Raw genomic sequence first — 16,511 nt, forward strand, 5'->3', positions numbered from 1 at the left:
AGGTCACCTGCCTAGTTTTTTTTGTCTTAGAGTCCACGTTTGACATAACTAGTTTGGAGAACACATTAAGTACTGAGGGAAAGATGGGAAAGTACTGGCCCCAGTATACTTTTTGGTTCCCCTTGCATTTATTGAAAGCAGCCCTGCCTGAATATCTGTGCCAAAGAGTGGGAAAGGGTTGATGGGCAGTGGTTCTTGCCCAGGGCAAAACCTTGACCATTGTTCAGAAATGTCTAACCCATAATACAACAGTGAAGTTAGCTTTTCTCCTTCCACTGCCCTCCTATCCACCCATTCTCCCTCCTCCAAGTGCTTACTGCTGGCTTCTGAGGTTTCCCATTGAGGATCCCTCCTGGCTTGCCCCAGATAACCCTCTGTTTGTCTGATCTTACCTTTCCTTTTCCTGCTAGGCCCACTTCTTGCTGTGTGACAGTGGATGTTGAAGACTGAATCAGATAAACGAATCCCAGGTCATATGTTCTTCTTAGAATCTGATAGTGTTTTATAAGTTATTAGAATTGTAAGGAGGGTCATCTAATTCAACTCCGTCTTTTTAACAGATGGGGAAACTGATGCATAGAGACAGGAAACTATAATCACCCCTTCCAGATGACAGACTGCCTTAATCCAATCAAAATGCATATAATTCTCTCAAAAGACCTTTAAAGAGTGGGAACTTAAATGAATGTGCCAGACCAGTGGGGAGCAATGTTTTTGGGAAGGGGAGAATTCCCAGTGCCATTCATCATGCTATTGTGGGCAGCCACCTATTCTATGCATAAGGCAGTCAGTCCTCAATGACAGAATTTCTTAAGTATAGCAGCCCAGGCAGCTTTCTGCTAAGAACGATCATAACCCCTCACTTTCCTTTTCAGTTTGCTTATACATCTGTTATTGAGGTGATCCTCAGAGTAAGCCTATTGTGAAGTCAACAAACCTTAGTGTACTGGATAGAGTTTGAGATTTGGAATCCAGGAGACCTAGGTTCAGGTCTCGCTTTGGTCAGTTACTAGCTGTGGGATCATACATAGGTTAGTTACACCCTCCCAGAGCCCTCATCTGCAAAATGGGAATGATAATATCCACCTCATAGCGCTTCAGTGAGATTTGTATGAATTGGGGACTAGCATGGTTAATGTCCATTTGACAGGACATAGTCAGGAGACTGAGGTTGAGTGAATGTAAGTGATTTTAAAATGTCAGGTGCTCAGTTGGAAAGAGCTCAAAGGTCACTTAATTCAAGCCATACCCATTTAGGTATTCCCTATTCTGGCCTTTCTGGCAGGTGGTCATGGGATCCACCTGATTACCTACCTTGATAGGTAACTTAGCACCTTCTGAAGGCAGCTCATTTCACTACTTGTTCAGTCACACAGCTAGTTAGTAGTGGTGGATTCTGGTCTAGAGTTTTGATTAGGGCATGATGACCGGGACATTATTTGAATGCCAGTGTCCCAAGGTGGAGCAGGGAAATAAACTTCCCCGTAAGGAAGTGGTAAAATTGTCCCCCTGACTTGGTCTGTTTGTAGACTGCCATGCTCAGAGCCAAATGAAATAATGAGACTCTGCTCTCTTGTCTTTTCATGCTCCTGTCCGCAACTTCTAGGGGCTCATCTCTGTGGGGAATCTAGGTCCAACCTTATGTGGGATGGGTCACCCTGACTTTTAAGTGCTCTTCCATGTGGGACCAGGCTGTCCTCTGGCCCCTGGCTGCCTTCTCACTCCCAATCCAAAAGAAAAACTCAAAATAAACCACCCCCTCACCCTGCACCCTCACACATGCCCTCCACCATCAACAACGCAAAACTGTTTTTGCCCTAGATGATAGAATTTCTAGTTAGCACTCTGGTCTAGGGTAAGATCAGATCCACCATCCATCGCTTTTCTACTCTTTGGACAAACAGGGCGCAGAGTCCAATGGAAATGATGGTGGTGCTGGGGAGGAAGCACGGTGAGGATTGGATTTTTGTCCAGTTCTAAAAATACTTCATTGTTGTCTTTCACTGTGACAATCACAGTTTCATTCCCTGCCCTCCTTTTATGAGGCCGCTGTATAGCAGAACCTCTTTCCTTGATTTCCTCAGCTCCTTGGCATGGGCTAGAAAGCACACTGACGTGGGGACATTTGCATTTTAGAGTATAATTCCCTGGAGCCTGGGTCCCCCCAGGGTAGCTATTATTAGTTGCCTTGTTTTGTTGGGTGACTGTGTGAATCGCACTGTGTTTACGGGGTAGGTTCTTTAATAGAAGACTTTGGTTCTCTCTTAATAATATATTCTCTGGTGGGTCTTATTTCCAAAGCACCACAGTAGGGAACTGTGGCTCCCCTGGGCTTTGTTCCACTTTTTTCCCCTCTCACAACAACATTTTATCTAGTGTTTTTACGGGAGGATACTGACCAGCTGAATGAGATATTTCCCACTCGATAGATAGGCCGGCTTTGGACATTCTCTAGCTCAGGCCTATGTATTCTGGACTTAGAAAAGGGACCATGTGCTTCTGAGAGAGGGGATTCATCGAATCATAAATAGCATCAGAGCTGGAAGGAACTTCAGACACCATGCAGTCTAACCTCTTCCTTTTACAGATGCGGAAACTGAGGTTAAATAACTCGCCCAAGGTCACGTAGGTAGGATGGCAGAAGTGAGATTTGGACTCACGTTCTCTTTTCCATTGCTCTTTTCATTGCGCCACGCTGCCTTTCTTAAACTCTGAGAGGGATACTTCCTCTGTCTACCTTGAATGGGAGACTGATAAAAGTCTGCCATGCTGGCTCAGGCTCAGTAGATTCCAAGAAGTTTAAAAATTGTGTTCTTTTAAATGGTGGATGGGTCACCCTGACCCATATCAGGAGAATGACCCTGAATGAAACTGGGGAGAGGAAAGTCTTTGGAAGCAACTCAGAAAATTTTACCCGAGGAAATTAATTGATCCATCAATGAGTCAATCAATAAACATTTTTAAAACACTGTAGGGGGGGGGGCAGCTAGATGGCACAGTGGATAGAGCACCAGTCCTGGATTCAGGAGGACCTGAGTTCAAATCTGGCCTCAGACACTTGACACTTACTAGCTGTGTGACCCTGGGCAAGTCACTTAACCCTCATTGCCCTGCAAAAACAACAACAACAACAAAAACACTGTATGAGCCTGGTACTATACTAGATGCTAGGGAGAGAAAGCTGAAAGGGAAACCCTTCTTCCCCACAAGGAACTTATATTCTATTGTTCCTCAGTGTAACTGATGGATTGGTCCTCAGTCTTCATGCTCTGTCCTCACATGTGATAGAGCATACTCCCAAGGTGGTATGCCAGCCACCCTTTGAAGGCTTCCAGTGAGGGAGAACTCTCTGCCTCCTAATGCAGCTCATTGTGCTTCTTGGTCAAGATCATGCAGCTAGTTCATGGTAGAACCAGGATTAGGACTCCTGCCCTGGTGTTGAGCTTGCTGATGACCCTGTGGATCAGGTGAGAGAATAGGTGCCCAGAACCCCTGCAGTGCACTGAATTCTCCACACTTGTTCCATCACATCTCTTTGCTTTTCCTTCTCTTTAAAAATGCCATGCCTCGAAATAGCAATTCCTAAAAGCTCGGGAGTTCCGAATTTAATTGAGTCACTCACACAAGACAGATTCCCTGGCCAAGCGTGGTGTGACACTCACTTCCTGCTGATCCAGAGTGGCAGACAACAGCCTAGCTTGTTGTCTGGGAGGTGAAGGAAAAACCTCACACAGGCTTTCCCCTTCATGCAAAGGAGACATTGCTTCCTGCCTGCCTGCCTGGGTAAGCCATTTTTAGGGATTCTTCCAAGGCAAATGGAGGCTGGCCTTGACATTGTTTTGATGAGTTTCGTGATAACTCGATGGGCTGTTGTTTCGAGAGGGGTGAGTGGGGGGAACAACAATCACCCCAGAAACCAACTCTTCAGTGATAGGTAAAGCAGGATAAACACAGTCTGTGCTTTCTTGGGGTAGGGAATGAGGGGTGGAGAGGAGAAAAGGAATTGGAACCCCAGATTTGCCAGCTTAGCATTGCTGCCCTGGAAGGGAGGAGGGATGTCACCTGGCTTTTAGAGGGAGCCATGGATATCACTCTCAGTTTTAATGAAGTGTATTAACTAAATTGTGTTCTGAGTATTCATTCAGCCCTGTTTATAGCACGCTCTCGAGTACGTTTACTGTTTGTCAGAAGTGCAAACTAGTGAACATATGAAGCTTTAAGACAGGCCATCTGTTCGTCTTAGACCCTTGGACGATTGTCAAACTGTTCTAAAAATAAGCCCACACAAATGACGGAGGGGGGGGGGAGACACAGGTGATTTCCCCCCCCCCCTCAGCACCACACAGCAGAAAAGGGAGCAAAGCTCACAACCCAAAAGAATGGGGAGGGAGAAGAAGAAGGGAAGAGACAAAGCAGGGAAGGCAGGAGAAAAGGAGGAGAAAGAGAGAAGGAAAGACAATGGGTGGGATATCCCATTTATCTTCTATTCATCTGTTTTGGGGGGTTTCCCCTTTTGATCATTCCTTACTACAAGCTTAGGGCTGGCCTAACATTAGTTGAAGCTTCATGCTTCCCTCCTTGCCCCCAATAGGGAATACTAATTTCCCAGTGGCTGAGGTGGGACCCAGCCCATGTGCCTGAAGTAAACTCTTTTTAGAGTCAAGCTGGCAAAAATTTATGGAGCTAGAATTCTCAAACTCACGGAACTAGATAGCAGTGTAAAGAGAAGCAGGAAGGGAAATGCAGGGGGAGAAAAGTGCTAAGTAGAAGTTTGCCTCTCCCTAGAAACAGGGCTTGTGACAATGATCATAATTCTCATCTATACGTAAGTTGCTGCTAGCTGAGTGGATTGAGTGTCTGATTTGGAATTAAATCCTATCTCAGACACCTAGCTCTGTGACCCTGGGCAAATCACTTAAACTTTCTGCCTCAGTTTCCTCATATGTAAAATGAAGATAATAATAGTAGAAGTCATTTGTGAGGCCCAGTTCAAATAATGTGTGTAAAGTATTTTCATACATAAACTATACAATATGCCTTCCTTACAAGTCTATGTGTTGGGTAATACAAGTATTATTATCTATACAGATAAGGAAACAGAGATTAATTGATATATATATATATATATACATATATATATATATATATATATAATATGGTGAAAAGAGCATTTTCTTTTTGGGGAGCTTAGTTTTTGTTTGTTTGTTTGTTTTTTTAGTGAGGCAATTGGGGTTAAGTGACTTGCCCAGGGTCACACAGCTAGTAAGTGTTAAGTGTCTGAGGCCGGATTTGAACCCAGGTACTCCTGACTCCAGGGCTGGTGCTCTATCCACTGCGCTACCTAGCTGCCCCCGGGGACCTTAGTTTTTGTATCTTAAAATGAGAGGATTTAGATTAGGTGATCTTAAAGATCATTTACAACTTGATATCCTATGATCCTATAATTTGCCCATTGTTACAGAGCTAGTATGTTTGGGAGTCACAACCTCAATCTGAGTCTTCTGATTTCCCTTCTGTCTACGCAAGGAAGAAGGCGTGTCTGTCAGCTTTTTTAAAGGCCATAATCATCAAAATAACATGTCTTCAGTTCCTACGTACTACGTGGGTTCCGTACTACAGTAGGTGCTAGGTGTTTCAGGAAGATACAGAGGAAATGGAAGAGAGAGTTCCCTGCCTACAAGAAGTTCATGTTCTACCTGGAGGAAAAGATGCTACCCTTGGGAGGCAAGCATGGTGACTTAAGCCTATTAGGTATTCTGGTTTAATGTCACACACACACACATGCATACACACACATGCATGCACACAATACATGCATGCACACACATGTGTGCATGTACATCTGTTTGTATATATTAGTCATCATGAAAGATGAACTGATATGCTGAGAGCCCTGGCACTTTGTGCTGGTGACAGTTCGGTTCCTCTTCTACCTTTCAGCCCAGGAAGCTCCTTGAAGGGAGAGGTCTTTGCAGTTGAGGCAAAGTGGTTCAGTAGAAAGAACACTGAATTTGGAGAGGACTTGGTTTCAAATCCTTGATTTATCACGTACTACCCGTGTGACCTTGGACAAGTCATTTAATCTCTCTGGGCCTTAGTTTCCTTATCAGTAAAATGAGATGGTAGCATTAGGTCACTTATAAGTTCCATTCTGGGGTAGCTAGGCAGCACAGTGAATAGAATGCTGGGCCTGGAGTCAGGATGATTTGAGTTCAAATCCAGATACAGATATTTACTAGCTGTGTGACCCTGGGCAAGTCACTTGACAGAGTTTCCTCATCTGTAAAATGAGCTGGAGAAGGAAATGGAAAACCACTCCAGTATCTTTGCCCTAAGTGGGGTCACAAAGAGTCAGACATGACTGAAACAACTGAACAACAAGTTCCATTCCTGCTCTAAATATTTCATATTTCTCACACCACCTCTTCTTCCCCTTATAGGGGCTACTTTGAGACTATCCACCTTGAAATATCCCTCCCTGTTTGTCCTGGGGAAAAGAAAATAGTGAGTGTGCCTGGAACACAGATTGGATGTGAAAACAACCAAGATGGAGAACAATGTCAGAAGATTCTAGAGAAGAAGCCAAAATGAGAGGGGTGGTGGTGGAATTCTCAAGCCTTCTTGACAAGTTGGTTGAGTAGTCCCTGGAGAAAAAAATGTATAGTGATTAATAGATATCATCTTCATTAGTGTCAGCCCATCACAAAGGAATATTCTAGCTATACGTCCCCCCACTCCAAGCATTTTTAGCCTTTGCCACTGCTTTCGCAGTTCTCGGGAGCACCATGTCATCTCTGCTCTGTGATTTCTAGAAGGAGGGGCTGGGAAGAAGTCAATCAGTCAGTTGGCCATGCCTCCATCCTCTCTTACGTGCCCTTAGCCTGAGCTAAGTTTTAGGGAGGAGATCAGGGTAGTAGAATACCCAACCCTGGCTTCAAGGCACTTTTCTTTGTAGTTAGGAAGAGGGAAAAAAGCCAAATAAGCTAAGAAACAATGAGAGAACAATATGGGTGAGAGTTAAATAGTTCAGGACTTAGAAAAGGGGAACTTGTACTTCTGAGGGAGGGAGCTCAGGATCATCAATTTAGGGTTGGGTGGGATCACAGATAAGGAAACTGAGTCCCAGAGAGGCTTGCTCAAGGTCACATAGGTAGTAGGTAGTTGAGTAGGAGTTCAAACAATTGTTGATAAGGAAAGTGAGTATTTTCTAGTCAGAAGATTATAACTCAGGTTCATGCCCTACTTCTTATTAGTGGTGTGAACTTGGGCTATTAACTTCAGTTTCCTCTTCTGCAAAACGGGAATAGTACTTGCACTACCTACCTACCTCACAGGGCTGTTGTGAAGAAAGTTCTTTGCAAACCTTAGAGAATTAGGAATTTGATTATTAATATATCACTAGTCTTCATCAATATACTCTTTCACTAAAGTGCTATGGGAGAGGGTGCCTCTTACTTAAGGGAGTTTATACTTTGTTATTGTTCAGTCATGTCTGACTCTTTGTGACCCCATGCAGTTGTCCGTGGGGTTTTCTTGGCGAAGACACTAGAGTGGTTTACCATTTCCTTCTCCAATATGTCTCCATTTTATAGATAAGAAACTGAGACAAACAGGGTTAAGTGACTTGCCCAGGGTCACACAGCTAGTAAATATCTGAGGCCAGATTTGAACTCAGATCTTCCTGATTCCAAGCCTGGTGCTCTATCCTCTGTACCACTTAGCTTCGACTATAGGAATAAGGCAAATGTGTCCAAACAAAACCTCTAGGAGAATTCAAAAGCAATATTCTAATGAATATATGTGTGGTGATCACCTTGAGTGGGTAGGTTAAGTCAGAGAGGGCTTCCTGGAAGAGGTGACCACTGAGTTGGGCCAACCCATCCCTCTCCCGCTCTGGCTTTAAGCTTCCAGGTTGCTCTAGGAGAAGAGCATCCAGCTACTATCCTGTGAGCTTCTTGCAGGTAGGATCATCCTGTATTTATCCCCCACAGAACTCTTGGCAGAGGTAGAGGTTCAGAAAGAATTTTGAGCAAATGCATGACAAAGAGAGTGGCTCCTCTTATCTTGGCTGCAGAGGGAGAGAAAAGAGCAGTTTCTTCAGCTCTTCTCTCAATCCCAGATGGGGTCTTGCCTCCCTGGGATGCTCGTGGCTTCTGTTGGCATCCAGAGTGGCCTGCCAGCCTCCCCATGCCACCCCTTCACCCATCTCTAACATATGGTCCTGGGGTGCATGAGCATGGCTTACCTAGGCAGTCTGTCTCCAGAATGGGCTTGTACCAAATACCTCAATCCATAGCAGATGCACAATTATACTACAGAGCGGATGGATTATGGCCTCAAACCATCATCCCCCCTCCCCTCCCACCTTTGCTGTTTTATTTTATTCACCTGCTCCTCTGTCGTACACCTGTGACTTGCTGGCAGGCAGGGAGAGCCCTGGCGTCAATGCCAGCCTCAGAGTGGGCCTCCCTCCACCACCACCACCCCCCTTTCCCCTCCGGGGCCTTTACAAGGCCGGGAAGTGTTCGGCTTTGGTGTCGGTAGCATCTTTAAAAACCGATTTTCCTCCTTCTCTGAAAGGGCTAAATATAGCACAGGAATAAACAGAGAAATAGACATTAAGCCAAAATGCCCTTGTGAGAACCATGCCGGGTGGAAGAAGCCCTTTAAGAAGGCTTGATTAAGTTCCCCTATATCCCTCATACTGCAGCTCGAAGCCATGGGGGGAAGGAGCGGCAGCTTCTTTTAGGGTTATTGAACTGTGTGAATTTTCAGCCCATCAGCGAGGAGTTACTTAGCACAGGTGTTTGGGTAATTGGGAGGCCCTGGAAGACATGGGGCACTTTTCGTCCCTCCACCCCTCACCCCCACCCTTTGTGGGAGCCGATGCCAGTTCTGAGCCTGCCTGACAGGTCTTTTCTTGCTTTGCTAAGTTTTAGCCAAGATGGTTCTGTACTTATTTGAGGGGTACACAGACTCTACCCCACTAATTTTGACATGAAAGCACATACTGCTTCATTGTCTTTTTAAAATATTCCTTCTGTGGGTAAGTCTTGTCCCTCCAACTAGCCTTGGAGCCCCACGAGTCCAAAGACCGTGTCTTGTTCTCTTTGTTTCTCGCTTGGTACCCTTGGCCTCACTTAGGATCTCAGCAAGGAGCAGATGTGAATAGAATTTGGGGCTCCCATCTGCTCTTTCCCCATCTCCCTACATCTTTTACACTGACCTCTGGGGAGAGGGTCCAGTTCACAAGATGCCTCCATCTGCCTTTGCTCCTTTTTCTCTAGGTGTTTAGTCCAAGCTGCTCACTCCCATGCCAAGACAGGAAGTGGGGACTGCATTCATAGCATTATAGAGGGAGAGCTAGGAGAGACCTCCAAGTCTATCCAGTCCAGTCTCCTTCATTCTGCAATTGAAAAAATGAAGCCCAGATTGGTTAAGGGACTTGTCCAAGGCTGTATATGTCATAAGTATCAGATGCAGGATTTGGACCCAGGGCCTCTGAATCCAGAGCCATTGCTGCTTCCAGGCCAATTAATTTATAGGAAGAGAACCAAGCACTAAATTCCAGTTTATCCACCTTCCCTTCTTAGGGCCTCAGTTTCTCCATCTGTAAAATGAGGGGGTTGGACAAGATGGTAAATCTGAATCTGAAAGGCCATCCATCTATTGGCCAAAGTCATACATGTAGAATGGTATGGTGAAATTGGCGCTTTTCCAGGCCCACCCACCCCCCTCTCTTTCTACTTGTCTCTGTCTCTTTGTTTCTCTGTGTCTGTCCTCCTCCCCCTCACCTCTTTCTCTCTGTCTCTGTGTGATGGAGCGGAGTCAAGAAGACTTGGGTTCAGTCCTGACACATTCTGGGTATGTGACTCCTGGACGAGTCACTTAACCTAGCATCTTAGTGCCCCAAGCAATAAATTGTCAAACATGTTGGGATTTGCATTGGTAGAGGAAATTTCCACATGGGGAGTTCTCTATAATCAGTGAAACCAAAGCTTCTCTTTTTAAAAGCACTGTTTAAAAAGGAAATTTATCATTTCCTTTCTAGTCATTTCATGAGATCAGGGTAACAAAAAGGACTTAATAAATGCCCCCTCTATCCTTAATACTCTTCCTGCAAAATACTAATTATTAAAAAGATACAAACTATGTCTGTAGTGAGAAGGTTAATTCGTTGCATGATGCAGTGTGTCAGCCATCTTTGGATTCTCAAGACTAGAGTTTAAATCTTGGTTTTGTAAGTTACTTATTCCCTATTTCATCCTGGGCAAGTCATCCTCCTTCTTTGGACTTCATCTTTTTCTTCTGTAAAATTCCAGGGGTTAAACTCAATAATGTCTAATCTCCTTTCCAGTTCCAAATCTCTGAGAGTGTGTGTGTGTGTGTGTGTGTGTGTCTGTCTGTCTTATCTATCTATCCATCTAGTTCTATGTATACACACATACATATGTTTATATGCACATGCATATGCATATATACATATACATGCATACACACAGATAGGTAGATGGATGGACAGCCAGCCAGCCCTCATTCCCTCCTCCAGTGCCTCACTGTGGAATGGAAGTGATACAGGGTTTGCAAAGACCAGCCTAGAGTGGTGTACCCTCTGGCAGCTCTTATCAAACTGGAAAGCATCCATTCCACTGCAGGCTTGGTGACAGACTCTGTATCTGTTGTCTGAGGGCCGGTCTTTGGAAGTGTGAAGAAGCTCATGACGAGGCTGGCTCCAGCGCGGGGAATTGTTCCGACCACAGTAACTCTCCAAGACTGTCCTCTAAGTTGTAGAGGCCTTGTGCTAAGCACCTCTGAAATCATGAATCCTGGGAGGTGCTGAAGCAGAAAGACCCGTGCTTTCAGGAAATGGCAGCATCTGTGACTGGCCATGACTAGCCCCTGTGGGGTGGGGTTTATTGTGTCTCTTGTGAGAGGAGATGACTCTTCTAAGCTTTTCTGTCAGAAAAATATGGCTTGGACTGCTCATTCCTGCCCAAGATTGGGAAGTGTAGCTAACTGCTGGCAAGGCAAGAGAGAGCATTTATTGAGTATCTGCTGTGTGCCCAGCTCTTTATTAGGCCCCATGGGGATACAAGAGAAGACAAAGGCATGGTCCATATTCTTGATTTAATTGGGGGAAAGCAATACAAGGACACAAATGAGGCAATTTTAGGGAACATTTAAAATCTGGCTTGTAAACGTGGAATTCCACTGGGGTTTAGAGGAAGAAAGCAAATGTTGTTTCCTCTGTGGGCTGGGGTGGTAAATAAAGGCTTTCTAGAACTAGGCCTTGAAGGATGGGTAGGAGTCAGGTATACAAAGAAAGGAGAGAATTCCAGGCAGAGAGAACCGCACGAGCAAAGGTATGGAGGCAGGATGTTGGAGGGGGGAAGAGACAGGGATTGGTGAGGTCACTTTTGTGCTCCCGCTCGCCCAGAATGGCGCCAGTGCATCCTCTGTCTCCGTCAGCTGTGGGCCCAGCATGCTTGTGGGCGGGGGAGGCTTCACTCAGAGAGCTTCATTATCAGATTGAGAGCCACATACCATTCCTTTATTGACCTGCCTCTTGCAATCAATGCCAGAGCCACACAGTTTTGAAATCATGTTCTCCGACGGTAGAGTATGTGCCCTGTACTCAGTGCTGATGGTGCATTATCTCCTAAATGACACCACCTAAACAAGGGTGGGTCCTTACTGGGGTGGAGTAGCCAGGCTTCGATCCCACTACGGTGGACTGGTGGCTCCTTTGCCTTTATTATTATTATTGGTATTCAGCACAACCTAAAAATAGAATCCTAACCAAGTGAGATTAGAGGAGTTATTATTCCACTGAGCCAGAAACAGGCTGGAGAACAAGGAGAACACCAACGGTAGATTGTGGGTTTTTTTTTCACTTTTATTTCCCCACTGACCCCACCCCCACTACACACACACACACACACACACACACACACACACACACACACACACACATGCACACACACACACACACGCACACGCACACCCTGCCCCAAACAAAACAACCCACCCTTCAAATGCATTTCCCATCTTAGGAGGTCAAGCATTTTAATCATATTGGAGAAGTTTGCCAATGTGGCCAATAATCTATTTACCAGTAATAATTCTATTTGGTGACTTTATTCCTTTTCTTACCCTCCTCCCCTCCCCAGATACCCTTTGTTTAGAAGTATTGGCCACAGGTTCCTAGCTGACCAGTTAGTTGCAGGGTCTTCTAATCTGCAAAAGAGGAAATGGGAGTTTTTTCCCCTTGTATAAAAGGAAATTGAGGGGCAGTTAGATGGCGCAGTGGTTAAAGCACCGGCCCTGGATTCAGGAGCACCTGAGTTCAAATCCGGTCTCAGACACTTGACACTTACTAGCTGTGTGACCCTGGGCAAGTCACTTTACCCCCATTGCCTGCCCCCCCCCCCAAAAAAAAGGAAATTGAGTTTCTAGGTCCCTCTATAGTCTTCTTCCTCCAGAAGATGAGTTTGGATTCTAGATTGAGAAGGCATGCTTATATCTTCCCCCTAAGTAATTATCCAGTCTAGCCCATCAAGCATGTACCATGATTATTTTGTATCTTTTGCCTTTGGTGGATTGGAAGTTGCATATGGCCAGAGGGAAGATTGTAGGATTTAGAGCTGAAAGAGGTACTAAAGATCATCTAATCCAGCCTCCTTATTTTTTAAATAGAGAAGGAACTCAGGTCCAGAGAATGGAAATGAATTGCACAAGGTCCCTTTGTTAGAGTTGGAGATGGCACTCAAAACTACCAATTCTAATAATTCCTAGAGCTTATTAAGAGTCCTGGCTTTCCCACCAATCAACCAAGGCGTGTGTGTGTGTGTGTGTGTGTGTGTGTGTGTGTGTGTGTGTGTGTGTGTGTGTGGAGGGGGGGAGGATCTTCCTTTCTCTGGCCCTTCATTTTCAACTCTGTAAAATGATCCGTTAGACTACTCGGCCCTTAAGGTCCATTCCAGCTCACACATTTAAAAATTCTACCATGAGTGATCAGGTTTTTAAAAGGCAAATAAATTCCAATTAGTGTTTTCCAGATAGAGCACATTCTTCTTTCTGTAATCTTGGTAGTTAGTTGGTTGAGAGCTGCAGGTGCTTAGGACCAGTGTTACCTCAGGTAAGTCCCTTCCACTCCCTGGCTCTCAGTTTCCTCACTTGTAAAATGAGGGGTTTGGGAACCATCTGTCCTCAGAGTTCTCTAACCTGCTCTAGATTCAGGATCCCTTGTTTTTATGACCAAACTGTCTAGAGTTTCTCCTGTGCTGAGAACTTTGAGCAAGATTTAGGAACTCAACACCACTTCTGACACCTGGTGGTCAGTTGATGGCGCTGCATGATCTGGAAACTCACCGGGCTTTAAATGGGGTCAGGGCTACCTGGAGTGTCCTGGCCCATGAATGGAGATTCACGCATTAACTATTTTCACAAGACAGTTATCATTAGACAGATGCCATTGTGGTAACCCGGCATAGTCCTCAGCAACTGAGAGGATTTTGCTTCTTTCTCCTTTTCTGTTTCTGTGAGATTTATAATAATTACCTGGACTTTTTATAAGGAATATAATGTGGAAAGAGAAATGGACTTGCAGTCAGAAGGCCTGAAACTACCACTCACTGGCTGTGGGATCTTAAGGAAGTCACCATCCTTCTCCAGGACTCAGTTTCTTCATCTGTAAAATGAAAGGGGTTGGACCAGATGCCTGCTCAGGTCCTTTTTAGCAAGGTTGATTCAATGATTCCAAGTGGGTGATTTATGAAGGACCAGAGCATGTTCAGAAGGAGGGAGGAGGCGAAACTGACTTTTCCTTCTTCATTTTATGGACTTTGAGAGCCTAGCATTCTCTGAGGCCAGAGAAGGCCCTTTTAGGTCACTAATCTTTGGGTTTTGACCTTATCAGTCGAAACAGGATCTGGTTTCAATCTCTGAGAGGATGTGCTTCTGCCCCTGGTGGAGTTCTGGGTGAGGAGGTAGCATTCTCCCAGGAAGTCGAAACTCTTTGGTTGGAGGCGCTGAGCCCCGGCTCCTAAATTACATCATGATTTATTTCTCTCAGGCAAAAAGCAGCACGACCGGATTGTAATGCTTCCCTTCTCGAGTAGAAGCAATTCTGGGGAGGCAGGTGCTGGTTACAGCCCTGCTCGAACCAGGGAGAGCAAAGGGAGAGAACGCCCAAGCACAGGGGTTGTTTACCGAGCCCAACATCCGTGGCTCTCCCCATCCTTTTAAAAGTGCTTTTCCTTCAGGGTGACATATCAGTGGTTCCCGTGCTGCAGGTATAGCTCGGCTGCAGCCACTGAAGTGTTTCTTGGATTGAGAAGTGCGGGGCGCAATCTGGTGCCTCTCCCTGCCAGCCCTCGGAGAGAATAAAGAGGGAAATGTGGCGGGGAGGTCTCAAGGTGATAAGAGATTTATTTTCCTCTTAATTGTTACAGCAAAGCTAATTCCCAAGGAGGAGAAAGGGGGGGGGGCGGGCTTTTAATGTTTCTTTCCTCCCCTGATGTTGCTCCTTCTCTCAGAGTATTTGTGTCCCAATGGTCGTACTTGACTGGGGGGAGGGGGGGGGGAGAGAAAGAGAGGAGAGCGAGGGCAAGAGAAGGCGCCCAGGTCTATGCCAGCATTAACAGATCTCCGAGTACAAAGCGAACGTGCCGGATTGGCAGCCGTTACTTATGAGTCCTTTTTCTTTATTACATTTTGTTTGGTAATAATTGAGAAGCTTTTATGCGGCACTCCGCGTAAATGGCCCTGAGTAGGAGGGTATGGACATACTTTCTATTATTCTGCCCCTCATGCGTGTCTCCTTTTCTCGTGTTTCCAGAACCACACGTTGAGCCAGCACGCGCAGTGAGCTTCTGGCGCTACAGGACTCCTCTCTGCAGAAGACTTGACGGAGACACAGTGGGGAGGGTCATTTGAGCATTACATCCAATCAAAGTGTCATTTGCAACCCAGATGTAAAACTCTAATGATTTGGCCATGAGGCGCTGCTATTATAAGCAGCTGGAAATGAATATTAATGGAAGAGATTAAAAGTATTCCATGCTCAGTATTTTTTATTGTCCCGCTTTAGCTAGTATACTTTGAGAGCTTCCGCGGCAGACTACGTTTCTAGCGTTAGAGAGAGATCGCTTTTTTGGTGCTGTTGTCCTTCGTTGCTTCCTGTATTATATTGATAGACCCCCCCCCCCCCAAAAAAAAAAAGGAAAAAAAAAGGTTAGGTGTGATTTTTTTTCATTTTTTCTTTTCTTTCTTTTTCTTTTTCTATTTTTCTTTTTTTGTTGTTGTTGTTGCTTTGTTAAACTCCTTTTAAATTGCAATCCTAGGTAATTGTGCATTGTGATGTGATTGCTTGGCTATCGTCTGAATATTCCTTTTTAATTTTTTAATTAAAGACTAATGCTTTGATTGGATTTGCCAGTTCACCGGACAGTGATTAAAACTATGTAATGAATATAATCGGTTTCAGTGCAACTGGATGGTCTGCTTTTTAAATGTGACTTAATCTGATTGCAATAACTAGTACAGTTCAATAAAGGGAATACATGCAATTAGTGTCTGGGTGTTTGCGTCCTGGCCTTGATCTGCACATGATGTTTTCAGCACCTCTGTGTGTGTGTGTGTGTGTGTGTGTGTGTGTGTGTGTGTGTGTGTGTGTGTGTGTAGAAGAAAATGACAATAGTACTGGTTTCCAAAGGGTAGGGCCAGGGATGGGATGGGTAGGTGGAGAATGTTAATAACCCACAAAACCTTACTGAAAACCGAACAGGGCAACAAAAAACACCTCTCCCTCCCCTGTTAGCCAGCTCTCTGTCCCCCTGGTGGTGAATGACCATGTGTACCCTATTCGGGCCAAGCTCAGATGGCTGTCACAGGCTCCAGGCCAGTACTTAAGCCCTGTTGCCAAGGAACAATCAATCAGTCCACAAGCATTTATTATTATAGGATTTACAGCTGAAAGGGACCTTAAGCATCATCTAGGGCAGGCCAACCCCCTTATTTTACATGTGTGGGACCTGAGACCCAGAGAGAGGAAAGAACTCACCCGAAGTCACACAGCCAGTGAAATGTCTAAATCCCAGCACATGGATCTTTTTCATTCCAAATTCAACAGAGTGCAAAGAAGCCTACGTACAAGGATGTGGTCCTGAAAGGAGGTAAGTGGCCATGGAGGGCCTTTGTGGCCTGAAAGGTTGCTGTGTTTCCCAAAGCATGAGACCTTCTATTCCTCCCTCTGTGGAAGAAATGAGATCACTTAGCAGATTATACATCCATACATAGATTCGGTTCCTTCACTGTGATTTTTCTTAGGAATATTCCTACTCTGAGGAGGCAGCATTGCTTAGTGATGTTAGGGCTGCCTTCAAATCAGGAAGATTTGGGTTTGAGGGTTACATCTTCCTCACTCTGGCTGTGGGATCTGGGGCAAGTCTTAACTATTTGATGTTGGTAGCAATTCTCTAAGTTACAGATGAGTTGCACCTGCTTCGTCA

At 45.1% G+C, this 16,511-nt stretch overlaps 1 protein-coding gene across 2 annotated transcripts in view; it reads left to right on the plus strand.

The window, feature by feature from the left end:
- The window catches only part of ZNF423 (zinc finger protein 423), a 443,545-nt gene extending 427,986 nt beyond the window's left edge, over positions 1–15,559 (plus strand). For both annotated transcript variants that reach the window (XM_043989726.1, XM_043989727.1), the window contains one exon: positions 14,840–15,559. In XM_043989726.1, coding sequence (XP_043845661.1) covers positions 14,840–14,869 — 30 coding nt within the window. In that variant the 3' untranslated portion in view covers positions 14,870–15,559. The remainder of the gene's footprint in view (positions 1–14,839) is intronic.
- Positions 15,560–16,511: the final 952 nt, after the last annotated feature.

Source organism: Dromiciops gliroides, chromosome 2, assembly GCF_019393635.1.
Source record: "Dromiciops gliroides isolate mDroGli1 chromosome 2, mDroGli1.pri, whole genome shotgun sequence".
NCBI classification, from domain to species: domain Eukaryota; kingdom Metazoa; phylum Chordata; class Mammalia; order Microbiotheria; family Microbiotheriidae; genus Dromiciops; species Dromiciops gliroides.